The sequence below is a fragment of the Betta splendens genome, chromosome 11 (assembly GCF_900634795.4).
Source record: "Betta splendens chromosome 11, fBetSpl5.4, whole genome shotgun sequence".
Taxonomy (NCBI): Eukaryota; Metazoa; Chordata; class Actinopteri; order Anabantiformes; family Osphronemidae; genus Betta; species Betta splendens.
The window spans coordinates 594,702-609,582 of record NC_040891.2 but is presented as its reverse complement, the minus strand read 5'-3'; the positions used below and the strand labels follow the sequence as shown (position 1 = coordinate 609,582).

The 14,881-nt window shown below is 38.2% G+C and overlaps 1 protein-coding gene across 2 annotated transcripts in view; it reads left to right on the top strand.

Moving 5' to 3' along the window:
* The first annotated feature begins 787 nt into the window (after positions 1-787).
* The window catches only part of sacm1la (SAC1 like phosphatidylinositide phosphatase a), a 38,347-nt gene continuing 24,253 nt past the window's right edge, over positions 788-14,881 (top strand). Inside the window, exons 1-4 of one of the 2 annotated variants that reach the window (XM_029168071.3) lie at positions 788-941; positions 3,696-3,793; positions 3,937-4,011; positions 4,085-4,212. In XM_029168071.3, coding sequence (XP_029023904.1) covers positions 907-941; positions 3,696-3,793; positions 3,937-4,011; positions 4,085-4,212 — 336 coding nt within the window. In that variant the 5' untranslated portion in view covers positions 788-906. Of the gene's footprint in view, positions 942-966; positions 2,171-3,695; positions 3,794-3,936; positions 4,012-4,084; positions 4,213-14,881 lie in introns of those variants that run through there. The other variant, XM_055512988.1, reaches the window with a different exon arrangement.

Here is a 14,881-nt window from a genome sequence, read left to right as displayed (position 1 = left end):
CGAAGGAAACGCTAGGTTTCCCGAATAAAACCTGCTCGCGACCAGGTTAGGTTCATAGAGTAAGTTGCCATAGTAACTGTCTCTGAGTTTCGATAACCTTGCTTTCTGAAATCGAAAACTCTATTTGTTCTACTATTATTATTATTATTATTATTATTATTATTATTATTATATACAGGACCACAAAATCAACATGTTGATATAATGTTCAAAAGTATTGTTTTAAAAACACACTTTATATTACATACACATAATAAAACTACACACGTCTACAAGAAAGTTCAGTTCAGAAAGTTCAATCTGCACCAAGAGCTGCTGGCCATCTTCTACATGGCCATCATCCAGTCTTTCCTCTGCACCTCCATTACCATGTGGTTTGGTTCAGCCACCAAGCAGGACAGGCACAGACTGCAGCCGATGGTCCAGTCAGCAAAGAAGCTCCTGATCCACTGACACATAAGACAGGGGATGGTGAGCTGGGTCAGTTTATGGTGGAGTGAACATACTGAAGGCTGAGTTAAAGTCCACGAACAGAAGCACACACACATTGTCCTTTATATAATAGACAAAGGAAAAAAAGATTGATTTTCTGCAGAAGGTTAAAATAGAGCTGCAAGTGTAGGGGTGGGGAATGTCAGGAGTAGAGCACTTTTCTGTTTTCTTGAGGAGATTGGATTAAAGTAAAGAATATATATTTCTTTTGTTTGTTTGTTTGTTTTTGTTTTGTTACCCCAATAAATAGACCATATGTAGTAACGCCATAGAAAAGCCTAGTTGGTGGCGGTAGTGCGCAACTTACAGACCGCAAGCTGCCATTGAGCAAGAAGAAGAAGAAGAAGAAGAAGAAGAAGAAGAAGAAGAAGAAGCACGCCCACTTTGGTGTCGTCACGGAGGTCAGGGTCGGGAATGAAGATGGCGACGGTGTACGAGCGATATAATTTGTAAGTACACGTATGGTCTCGTTTTTCTGTCCTCTCTAAACATATTTATGCAATTGAAATTGAAAACAGGAGGCGAATTATGAGTGTGCTAACACGAGAGCTGCCGTTTAGGAGTAGCGATAGGTTAGCTCACACAGCGGCTGAAGTTCGCTGACTGACTACTGGATGAGCAAGAACCAAGTTAAGTTTCACCTCATTGTGCCTCATTATGAAAAATACATGTCGGTCGCACTATGTACACTTATCAGTAGATGTTTATGAATGTTGCTTACAACAGATGCAGAAAGTTAGTTTAGTTAGCTAGTAGCAAATGTTTAGCAGCTTTGCCTTACATTTATTGCTGTCTTTCTGGTGGAAATTTCATCACGTCAAAACTACTCGTAGTTATTAAACGTTAGATCTTATGTAGTTGAACCGACACGCCCAAGGTTTTTCACGTCTCGTCACCACATCCTGCCCTGCCAGTCTTTCTTTACCACCTCCTACTAGTCTTCCCTTATGTGACTTAGCAAATGAAACACGAGTTTCTAATGTTAGGGATGAAGATTCACGTTGATGTATGTTGTTTGTGTGTCTGACTCAGTCTTTATAACCGTACATAATGTGTAAACTATTAATGTTCAGGTATAAAAACACTTATTTACATAAGTTATTAGCATAAAAATTAGTAAGATAAAATAGGATAAATTTAAAAATGGCAGCACACATGTTTCATTTAGTCCTTTCTCTATGTGATTGGAAAGTTCAGCTGAAGAAGAAGTTGACTCTGTATCTAGTGGTTCTGGTGGCCTGCTCTGTGATGCCTGCCAGAGGGGAGGAGTTTGTGGGGTTAGCAGTGATGCTGACAGCCCATTTTCTGAGTCTGGACCGGTACAGATGCTCAATGAAGGGGAGCTTAGTTCCAATGATCTTCGCTCCTAACTGGACCCCCCGCTGCAATCTGTGCCAGTCCTGCTTGGTGGTTGAACCAAACCACACAGTGATGGAGGTGCAGAGGACAGACTGGATGATGGCTGTGTAAAAGATGGTCAGCAGCTCCTGGGGCAGGTTGAACTTCCTGAGCAGTCTTAAAAAGTACAAGCTCTGCTAGGCCTTCGGATCCATCCTTCAGATGCTTACGCGCCAGCCTCTCAAATGTCATTTGAGGGATCCCCAGATGCAGCTCCATTGGGCCGATCACGTCTGAAGCCTCCAGCTGCTGTGGTAAAGCACTACTATATGGGCATCAGGTGAAAACCAAAACTTACAGCAACTCTTTGGACTGGTTTCACAGGAAGTTGAAAAGCTTAAAAAGATGGTGTGATAGTAATATACTATCTCTGAATTTGGATACAACTAAATTCATGGTATTTGGAATCATAGACAAGATATCGACCTTACATTAAAAATTGGGGCAGCTGATATAGAAAGAGTATATGAAATGAAATTTCTAGGTGTGATAGTGGATCATAAATTTTCCTGGTAATCTCATATCAGATATATACAAAACAAAATGGCTGAAAATATATCTATATTGGCAAGGGTTAGAAATATCTTGGACTGGAATGCACTATGTATTCTGTATTGTTCACTGCACACTTCAACCACTCCTTCAACCATTGTTATTTTACAAAAAAGAGCCACAAGCATTGTGTATAGGTTGGGATATAGGGACCAATGTTGCCTTCATGGAGTCTAAATTGTTAAAATTATTTGATCTAGTGCAATACCAGACTGCTGTGTTCATGTATAAAGCCAGGAAAAATTTATTACCTGGTGGAATTCAAAAACTATTTAAAGAAAGAGATATTAATATAACCTAAGGGGACAGTCAAATTTTAAAATTCATACTATACGCACAACCAAAAAATTTTTTGAATAAGAGGTGTAAAACTGTGGAATAAATTAGGCGAGGACTTCTCATCATTATCATTTGACCCACAAGACAACATCACCGTATTATTTAGTAGTGCATGGATCGCCAAGACTACGAACTGCTGGTCGCCTGTGACAGCCAATTATAGTATAGATGCCAGTGATGCAGGTGTGAGAATGTAAACATCTCCACACACACGGCGACAGGGATGAGGTGGTGCATGCAGTCTGATTAGACTACACAGACATTTCACTGTAGTCGGACAGAGGGGTTAAAAGACAAAAGCAACTTGAGGATTGTGGACTCTTTACATCACACCATCGTGGTGTGTGCACTGATCTCCCCAGCTGGTTTTTGGTTTGTTGATGTGCACGATCAACATCCATGTTTTTGATTTGCTTCCCCCATTATTTTTATTTTTCTTTATTTTTATATTAAATTACATATGCCTCTTTATAACCAAGCTGTGGTGGAAATTTTCTATAGAGTTCTAGCAATCAAAAATAAAATTATGACCGTTTAATGACAAAATCTTAAGTTGATGAGTCATTTTAAAAAAATATATCTGCTCATTTTAAATTTGCTGATATTTCATATGCATTTTGGCCACTGTGGTGCATCACATTGTTGTACATCACGTAACAAGTTTAGTTGCTGAGATTATTTTATTGTTGCTAGATGTATGATTTCAGCTGTTCAACAGTTTGGTGCCTCGGGTGCTGCTGAAGCAAATGATACATCAAAGAATCTTTTTAGTGACGGATCTTTTATTACAGAGCAATTTTGTTATTTGTGAACACTTTGTTGCTGCCATTGTCAGATTAACTCTTGTTTTAGTGCTAGGGTGATGAACATGATCAAATATTTGCTTGTTGTAATCTGACTTGTCATTGTCTCAGGCACACAACCCCTGAGAAATTTTTTGTCGAAGCCTGTGATGAAGGGGCTGATGCTGTGCTGGCTATTGATAGGGTCTCAAATGAGATAACCCTTGCAGGTAGGAAGACATTATGTTCATCACAAACACTAAGGACAATATTTAACAACAGTGCAGTAAAAATACTCATACTGTGTGTGAAATGTACAAAATCCTTAAAGGAAAAAACATCACTTTTTAAATTTTGTTTTTAATTTATACAGGTAAAAAAGATGTTCCTTCTTCTGCAGTTACCAGACCTATATGTGGCATCATGGGAACTATGCGCCTTGTAGCAGGTTGGTGCACAAGCTGCCATTGTTAGTAACTATTATGGAAAGACAACTGTAACTGATAATTTACAATACACAGGTATGTACCTGATTGTCATCACCCGGAAGAGGAATGTAGGCAGCCTTCTCGGCCACTCTGTGTGGAAAGCTGTGGATTTTGATGTGATCTCTTATAAGAAGACAGTGCTGCATCTCTCAGAAATCCAGGTCAGTTGTGCTCTCTCTAAATATTCTCTAACATTTCCTATTTACACTGTACACTGAATCGTTCCCATCATCAGGCTGATGATGGGAATGAATCTAAAACGTTTAGATGTCTCAATAACTATGTCAAGTAGAAATCTGCGTAAGTCTGCGGTAGCTCCATGAGTACTTTTCTACAGCTGTTGATCCGTTGGTGACACTAAGATTCAATACTCAAAAAACTTTATTAATCCCAGAGGGAAATTATTTTGCACACTTTGATTGCTGTCACAGATGGATTTACACACAAGGAGGACGGGAGATTAAAAATAAGAAGGCTAACACATCTACACACATTCACATCAAGTCTAATTACTATTGTCGAATTATATCTAATTACTAGCTAAAGTTTTATTATACATGTTACTGCATGGATGAAGATCAACCCTTACAGAGAGAGGAGGAGTTGTACAGCCTGATGGCACCGATAGGAAGGATCTCTGGTGGCGTTCTGTGGAGCACCTAATACTGATCAGCCTCTGGCTGAAGGTGCTCCTCTGTCCAGCCAGCACACTGTGTAGGGGGTGGGAGGGAGTTTGACCAGCATCTTCAACCCCCCCACCCTTGATGTCTCCAGTGCATGTTGTTGAATGCACTGGAGACATCAAAGAACATGATCCTCGGGAGCGGAAGTATGATGGCGTCATCCACTCCTAAATGGGGTTGATATGCAAACTGGAGGGGGTGAAGGTACTGAAGGTTTGATCATAGAACGCTGTCCATGATCAGCCTCTCAAAAGCCTTCATGACGTGAGAGGTCAGGGCCACAGTTCCGTAGTCGTTGAGGACTCTGGGATTTGGCGTCGCATTCACTGGCACAATGCATGACATTTTCCACCCAAGAGGAACTCTCTCCAGCTGCAGGCTCAGGTTGAAGATATGTTGGAGGACACCACACAGCTGGGGAGCACAGACTTTCAGCACCCTTGGGCTGATTCCATCAGGTCCTGCAGCCTTTTTGGATGAAGCTTGTTCAGCTCCTTTCTCACCTGATCTGCTGTGATGGTGTGTAAGGTGGATGAGCCCTGTGGGTGATGTGAAGGGGGGTCCATCACAAGCAGTGGGGGGCTTAGAGACCCAACCTGGAGTTTGTTAAAGAAGTTATTAAGTTCGTTGGCCTGGTCCTTGGACCCCTCAATCACCTGGCTGCTGGATTTGTAACTAGTGATGGTCCTCATACCCCTCCACACTTTCCTGGTGTTGTTACGTAAACACTGATGAGGAACGTGTGGAAACTCTCTGGGTAGATAATATGGACAGAGGCCCACAGCCAGCAGCAATTTGATATCAGGGCTGCAGATCTGCCCTTTGTCCGTCACATGTCCAGGATGACACCACCCATCCCCCCCCCCCCCCCCCCCCACACACACACACACACACTTATTCTTGGTCCCCACTCTGTCTCTGTCAAAGCGCACGGCACAGAAGCCGTCAATGTTAACGCTGGAGTCCGGGATACCGTCATGCAGCCAGGTGCTGGTTTTCCAACTCTCCCTGCCCCAACTAATAATAATTACCTTGACCAGGTGTGTTTAGTCAATAACTGACACACCTAATCAAGCTAATCATCAGATGTAAACATGTGTACATGAGGTTTCTCTCCTCCGCTCGTTGGCTGGGCATAGTGGCCGAGCTCCTCCTATCACCCTGGCTTTCACAAATGGCATTGTTCATGCACCAAAGTCTGCCTCAAGCTTTACTAACCTTGTAGTGGGACACTGAACACCTGAACTAATAAACAGGTTTTCTAAACCCAACTGTAAGTATTACTGATACTTATACCAAAATCAATAATGTGTAAATATGGAAATTGTGATGTTGTATGTCATGGCTATTATTAATTAGTATGAGATATGTATAACAATGCATATGTGTATGTATATGATATGTTGATGACATGTTTGTATGAGTATGTGCACATACCTTAACACTATTATTGGTATTAGTATTAATCTCAAAGGTAAACCACAGTACAGCAGTTGTTTAGTTATGAATGTGTCAGCCTATGGTACATCCCTGCTTTACTTTGCACCGATTGTTTGCACCCTGCACACACACCCCACAGCAAAAACTCAACCTGTCCACCAACACAGCAACATCACATACATTTAGGATTGACTAAATAAAATATTTCATAAACCATTAATCAAGAAGAGTGTATATATTTTTCCTATATACTCTTGTTGTAAAAGCAAAGCTGTCCATCACAATATGGCATTTAGCCTAATACATGCTGCTTGTTGCTTGTTGAACTGCTGTACAGAACAAAAAAAAAAAAGTCATCAAGTTCCCATTTAATGCGGTTGATTAGGGCAACATTAAAGCCCATTTTCCATCGAGATCCGGTTTGCCTGATGTAATTGGACACAAGATGAATACAAAACCTGGGGCCTCAGCGTAAGCACGTTTAGATGTATCCAGAACTGAGAAGTACAAATGTGCGTATATTTACTGTAGCTCCCTGGCTGGTGTAAGTATCACAAAAGGACCAATAGTTGTACTAAGAGGTGAAACTGTGAAACTCAATTATGTAAAAAACAATCATTACTCACACTGGAGAAAAACGATAAATAACTAGAAAAAGTAATTTCTCGAGAAATTACGTGGGAGAGCTGATCTGCTGCCGCAACGATGACAAACGCTGATTAAGCTGCTGACGTCAAAAAGTTGACTACGTCCAAAAGTTGACTACGGCAAAACGATGAAAACGAGAAAACGATGACAAAGATTAAAACGATGACAAAAGATGGCGATTAAAAAGATGATGATTAAAAAGATGACCAAGGTCATACTAAGACAAGATTAAAATATGACAATGACTCAAAAGTTGACCAAGGTAAAAAGATGTCAAAGATTAAAAAGTTGACCAGAGTGCATTGTTGACAATCATAAATAAGCTGACTATCTTTTTGATTTGAAGAAAGTATTTGTAAATAATTACCTAACTGTGTAATAGTTTAATAACTAGTAGAAATTTACCAGTCAGAAACGAAAGTCTTGCCATTTAAGGTAATAAATTACATCGGTGCTTTTATTTTGAAAGGATTTAGAGGTTGTGTGTGGGCGATTACTAAACTATAAAATAGTCATTAGATAGTCATAATTTATCATTTAATAGCAACAATAGCCCTATTAAAGCAAAAGATTTAGATTTAGCCCTTTCAGAATAAAAGCACCCTAATAAGTTTGAGTGGCTATTTACTGAACTCTAAAGTAATCTCTATAACGATTGGCAAGTATTCAAAACCACAAATTTTCTAATCAATCTTGCCATTAAAGGTAATAAATTGTAATTAGTGCTTTTATTTTTAAAGGATTTTGAGGAAATGTGTGGGGGTAATAGCGTAACTGTCAATTAGTCTTTAAATAATCATAATTACCCATTCAAAGGCAAAAACAGTGCAGTTAACGCTAATAATTGGCATTGGTGCTTTTATTTTGAAAGGATTTAGAGGAAGCATGTGTGGGTAATTACTAAACTGTTAATCTATCTTTTAAAAAGTCATAATTACCCATCTAAAAGCAGAAATACTGCTATTAAAGCTAATTATTTGGCTTGGTGCTTTTATTTTGAAAGGATTTAGAGGAAGTGCGTGCTTAATCACTACACAATCCAATAGTGTGGTTGACTAATCAGTAACAAGCATGGAACTGCTCTGTACACTGAGCATCAGTCAAATCTGCAGCTGCGCCGTCGCCATGGAGACAAAAGGCGGGAAAATCAGGCTCACTCTGCTCTGTAAAAGCAGAGTTTCACCCTGTATAAACAGGCTTGTTCCAGCTAAACCATGATAGTTATGACAAAAATTATTTCATTTTACGAGTCCCAAGGCTTCAATGAGCAAATGGTGTGAATTTTATGTTTGAGGAAAAAAGCTTGTAGCCACAGTGGCAATTTCAAAATATGTCTCCTCTGTTTTTCTCCCCAGACGTCTGCCGAAAATTATCATTAGAGTCTATGGGAGAATTTCGGGATCTCTCTGCGCTTTGAGGTTGATAGCGACTAAAGTATAGGTCTGAGGGTATATCCAGACACATCATTAGAAAGAAGACAAGTATGACTACGATTTAGTGAAGTAATTATGTTGATAGAGTAAAAATTGTGGCTGTAGTGACGAGTTAGAGACAGAAGTTCTGTCTTAAAAAAGCGCACCTTCTCACTGTAGCTGTGACATCACGCACTCTAACTGACCCAATACACACTAATGGAAAAGCTGAAAATTTAACAAAAACCACACCATATTTAAACGCTCACAAGTCGAAAACTATAAAAGATACGAGGACGCTGATTTACACGGAGAACGTTGAACGATGATAGACGCTTTTGACGTTGAAATGACGTTTCTACGCCAAAGTATGACGATGATAGAAGCTGACGAAAAGAGGCAAGTTGACAAAAAGTTGAACGATGATTCCCATAGACGACCATTATAAAAAAACGACGAAAAACGTTGAATAACGTTAAAAGTTGAAAAGCTGAAAATGTGAAAAGTAATAGCCCCCATCCCCTAAAGACGACACACGTTTAGAAAGTTGAACGGCGATTCTACGACGAAGCGTTGAGACGATGAAAGCGACCGAAAAACGGGGCGAAATAAGAAGAAAAACTAGAAAGTAATTTCTCGAGAAATTACGTGGGAGAGCTGATCTGCTGCCGCAACGATGACAAACGCTGATTAAGCTGCTGACGTCAAAAAGTTGACTACGGCAAAACGATGAAAACGAGAAAACGTTGACAAAGATTAAAACGATGACAAAAGATGGCGATTAAAAAGATGATGATTAAAAAGATGACCAAGGTCATACTATGACAATATTAAAGAGATGACAATGATTCAAAAGTTGACCATGGTTAAAAGATGTCAAAGATTAAAAGGTTGACCAATGTGCATTGTTGACAATCATAAATAAGCTGACTATCTTTTTGATTTGAAGAAAGTATTTGTAAATAATTACCTAACTGTGTAATATTTTAATAACTAGTAGAAATTTACCAGTAAGAAACAAAAATCTTGCCATTTAAGGTAATAAATTACATTGGTGCTTTTATTTTGAAAGGATTTAGAGGTTGTGTGTGGGCGATTACTAAACTATAAAATAGTCATTAGATAGTCATAATTTATCATTCAATAGCAAGAATAGCCCTATTAAAGCAAAAGATTTAGATTTAGCCCTTTCAGAATAAAAGCACCCTAATAAGTTTGAGTGGCTATTTACTGAACTCTAAAGTAGTCCCATTAACGATTGGTAAGTATTCAGAACCACAAATTTTTTTTAATCAATCTTGCCATTAAAGGTAATAATTGTAATTGGTGCTTTTATTTTGAAAGGATTTAGAGGAAATGTGTGGGGGTAATAGCGTAACTGTCAATTAGTCTTTAATTACCCATTCAAAGGCAAAAACAGTGTAGTTAAAGCTAATAATTGGCATTGGTGCTTTTATTTTGAAAGGATGTAGAGGAAGCACGTGTGGTAATTACTAAACTGTTAATCTATCTTTAAATAGCCATAATTACCCATCTAAAGTTGAAATATTGCTATTAAAGCTAATTATTTGGCTTGGTGCTTTTATTTTTGAAAGGATTTAGAGGAAGTGTGTGCTTAATTACTACACAATCCAATAGTGTAGTTGAGTAATCTGTAATAAGCATGGAACTGCTGTCTACACTGAGCATCAGGAGTTTGACCTGTCAGTGATATCTGCAGCTGCGCCGTCGCCATGGAGACGAAAGGCGGGAAAATCAGGCTCACTCTGCTCTGTAAAAGCAGAGTTTTACCCTGTATAAACAGGCTTGTTCCAGCTAAACCATGATAGTTATCACAAAAATTATTTCATTTTACGAGTCCCAAGGCTTCAATGAGCAAATGGTGTGAATTTTATGTTTGAGGATAAAAGCTTGTAGCCACAGTGGCAATTTCAAAATATGTCTCCTCTGTTTTTCTCCCCAGACGTCTGCCGAAAATTATCATTAGAGTCTATGGGAGAATTTCGGGATCTCTCTGCGCTTTGAGGATGATAGCGACTAAAGTATAGGTCTGAGGGTATATCCAGACACATCATTAGAAAGAAGACAAGTATGACTACGATTTAGTGAAGTAATTATGTTGATAGAGTAAAAATTGTGGCTGTAGTGACGAGTTAGAGACAGAAGTTCTGTCTTAAAAAGGCGCACCTTCTCACTGTAGCTGTGACATCACGCACTCTAACTGACCCAATACACACTAATGGAAAAGCTGAAAATTTAACAAAAACCACACCATATTTAAACGCTCACAAGTCGAAAACTATAAAAGACACGAGGACGCTGATTTACACGGAGAACGCTGAAAGATGATAGACGCTTTTGACGTTGAAATGATGTTTCTACGCCAAAGTATGACGATGACAGAAGCTGACGAAAAGAGGCAAGTTGACAAAAAGTTGAACGATGATTCCCATAGACGACCATTATAAAAAAACGACGGAAAACGTTGAATAACGTTAAAAGTTGAAAAGCTGAAAACGTGAAAAATAATAGCCCCCATCTCCTAAAGACGACACACGTTTAGAAAGTTGAACGGCGATTCTACGACGAAGCGTTGAGACGATGAAAGCGACCGAAAAACGGGGCGAAATAATAATAATAAGAAAAACTAGAAAAAGTAATTTCTCGAGAAATTACGTGGGAGAGCTGATCTGCTGCCGCAACGATGACAAACGCTGATTAAGCTGCTGAAGTCAAAAAGTTGACTACGGCAAAACGATGAAAACGAGAAAACGTTGACAAAGATTAAAACGATGACAAAAGATGGCGATTAAAAAGATGATGATTAAAAAGATGACCAAGGTCATACTATGACAATATTAAAGAGATGACAATGATTCAAAAGTTGACCAAGGTTAAAAGATGTCAAAGATTAAAAGGTTGACCAATGTGCATTGTTGACAATCATAAATAAGCTGACTATCTTTTTGATTTGAAGAAAGTATTTGTAAATAATTACCTAACTGTGTAATATTTTAATAACTAGTAGAAATTTACCAGTCAGAAACAAAAATCTTGCCATTTAGGTAATAAATTACATTGGTGCTTTTATTTTGAAAGGATTTAGAGGTTGTGTGTGGGCAATTACTAAACTATAAAATAGTCATTAGATAGTCATAATTTATCATTCAATAGCAAGAATAGCCCTATTAAAGCAAAAGATTTAGATTTAGCCCTTTCAGAATAAAAGCACCCTAATAAGTTTGAGTGGCTATTTACTGAACTCTAAAGTAGTCCCATTAACGATTGGTAAGTATTCAGAACCACAATTTTTTTTAATCAATCTTGCCATTAAAGGTAATAAATTGTAATTGGTGCTTTTATTTTGAAAGGATTTAGAGGAAATTTGTGGGGGTAATAGCGTAACTGTCAATTAGTCTTTAAATAATCATAATTACCCATTCAAAGGCAAAAACAGTGCATTTAAAGCTAATAAATGGCATTGGTGCTTTTATTTTGAAAGGATGTAGAGGAAGCATGTGTGGGTAATTACTAAACTGTTAATCTATCTTTAAATAGTCATAATTACCCATCTAAAAGTAGAAATATTGCTATTAAAGCTAATTATTTGGCTTGGTGCTTTTACTTTGAAAGGATTAAGAGGAAGTGTGTGCTTAATTACTACACAATCCAATATTGTAGTTGAGTAATCAATAATAAGCATGGAACTGCTCTGTACACAGAGCATCAGCAGTTTTGACCTGTCAGTCAAATCTGCAGCTGCGCCGTCGCCATGGAGACAAAAGGCGGGAAAATCAGGCTCACTCTGCTCTGTGAAAGCAGAGTTTCACCCTGTATAAACAGGCTTGTTTCAGCTAAACCATGATAGCTATCACAAAAATTATTTCATTTTACGAGTCCCAAGGCTTCAATGAGCAAATGGTGTGAATTTTATGTTTAAGGACAAAAGCTTGTAGCCACAGTGGCAATTTCAAAATATGTCTCCTCCTTGTTTTTCTCCAGACGTCTGCCAAAAATTATCATTAGAGTCAATGGGAGAATTTCAGGATCTCTCTGCACTTTGAGGTCGATAGCGACTAAAGTATAGGTCTGAGGGTATATCCAGACACATCATTAGAAAGAAGACAAGTATGACTACGATTTAGTGAAGTAATTACGTTGATAGAGTAAAAATTGTGGCTGTAGTGACGAGTTAGAGACAGAAGTTCTGTCTTAAAAAAGCGCACCTTCTCACTGTAGCTGTGACATCACGCACTCTAACTGACCCAATACACACTAATGGAAAAGCTGAAAATTTAACAAAAACCACACGATATTTAAACGCTCACAAGTCGAAAACTATAAAAGATACGAGGACGCTGATTTACACGGAGAACGTTGAAAGATGATAGACGCTTTTGACGTTGAAATGACGTTTCTACGCCAAAGTATGACGATGATAGACGCTCATGAAAAGAGGGAAGTTGACAGAAAGTTGAACGATGATTCCCATAGACGACCATTATAAAAAAACGACGGAAAACGTTGAATAACGTTAAAAGTTGAAAAGCTGAAAACGTGAAAAGTAATAGCCTGCATCGTCTAACGATGACGCACGTTTAGAACGTTGAACGATGATTCTGCGATGAAGCGTTGAGAAGTAGATAGCGACCGAAAAACGGGGCGAAATAATAAGAATAACTAGAAAAAGTAATTTCTCGAGAAATTACGTGGGAGAGCTGATCTGCTGCCGCAACGATGACAAACGCTGATTAAGCTGCTGACGTCAAAAAGTTGACTACGTTCAAAAGTTGACTACGGCAAAACGATGAAAACGATGAAAACGAGAAAACGTTGACAAAGATTAAAACGATGACAAAAGATGGCGATTAAAAAGATGATGATTAAAAAGATGACCATGGTCATACTATGACAATATTAAAGAGATGACAGTGATTCAACAGTTGACCAATGTTAAAAGATGTCAAAGATTAAAAAGTAGACCAAGGTGCATTGTTGACAATCATAAATAAGCTGACTATCTTTTTGATTTGAAGAATGTATTTGTAAAGCATTACCTAACTGTGTAATAGTTTAATAACAAGTAGAAATTTACCAGTCAGAAACAAAAATCTTGCCATTTAAGGTAATGAATTACATTGGTGTTTTTATTTTGAAAGGATTTAGAGGTTGTGTGTGGGCAATTACTAAACTATAAAATAGTCATTAGATAGTCATAATTTATCATTCGATAGCAAGAATAGCCCTATTAAAGCAAAAGATTTAGATTTAGCCCTTTCAGAATAAAAGCACCCTAATAAGTTTGAGTGGCTATTTACTGAACTCTAAAGTAGTCTCATTAACGATTGGTAAGTATGCAGAACCACAAACCTTCTAATCAATCTTGCCATTAAAGGTAATAAATTGTAATTGGTGCTTTTATTTTGAAAGGATTTAGAGGAAATGTGTGGGGGTAATAGCGTAACTGTCAATTAGTCTTTAATTACCCATTCAAAGGCAAAAACAGTGCAGTTAAAGCTAATATTTGGCATTGGTGCTTTTATTTTGAAAGGATGTAGAGAAAGCACGTGTGGGTAATTACTAAACTGTTAATCTATCTTTAAATAGTCATAATTACCCATCTAAAAGTTGAAATATTGCTATTAAAGCTAATTATTTGGCTTGGTGCTTTTATTTTGAAAGGATTTAGAGGAAGTGTGTGCTTAATTACTACACAATCCAATAGTGTAGTTGACTAATCAGTAATAAGCATGGAACTGCTGTCTACACTGAGCATCAGCAGTTTGACCTGTCAGTGAAATCTGCAGCTGCGCCGTCGCCATGGAGACGAAAGGCGGGAAAATCAGGCTCACTCTGCTCTGTAAAAGCAGAGTTTCACCCTGTATAAACAGGCTTGTTCCAGCTAAACCATGATAGTTATCACAAAAATTATTTCATTTTACGAGTCCCAAGGCTTCAATGAGCAAATGGTGTGAATTTTATATTTGAGGATAAAAGCTTGTAGCCACAGTGGCAATTTCAAAATATGTCTCCTCTGTTTTTCTCCCCAGACGTCTGCCGAAAATTATCATTAGAGTCAATGGGAGAATTTCAGGATCTCTCTGCGCTTTGAGGTTGATAGCGACTAAAGTATAGGTCTGAGGGTATATCCAGACACATCATTAGAAAGAAGACAAGTATGACTACGATTTAGTGAAGTAATTACGTTGATAGAGTAAAAATTGTGGCTGTAGTGACAAGTTAGAGACAGACGTTCTGTCTTAAAAAAGTGCACCTTCTCACTGTAGCTGTGACATCACACACTCTAACAGACCCAATACACACTAATGGAAAAGCTGAAAATTTAACAAAAACCACACCAAATTTAAACGCTCACAAGTCAAAAACTATAAAAGATACGAGGACGCTGATTTACACAGAGAACGCTGAAAGATGATAGACGCTTTTGACGTTGAAATGACGTTTCTACGCCAAAGTATGACAATGACAGAAGCTGACGAAAAGAGGCAAGTTGACAAAAAGTTGAACGATGATTCCCATAGACGACCATTATAAAAAAACGACGGAAAACGTTGAATAACGTTAAAAGTTGAAAAGCTGAAAACGTGAAAAGTAATAGCCTGCATCGTCTAACGATGACGCACGTT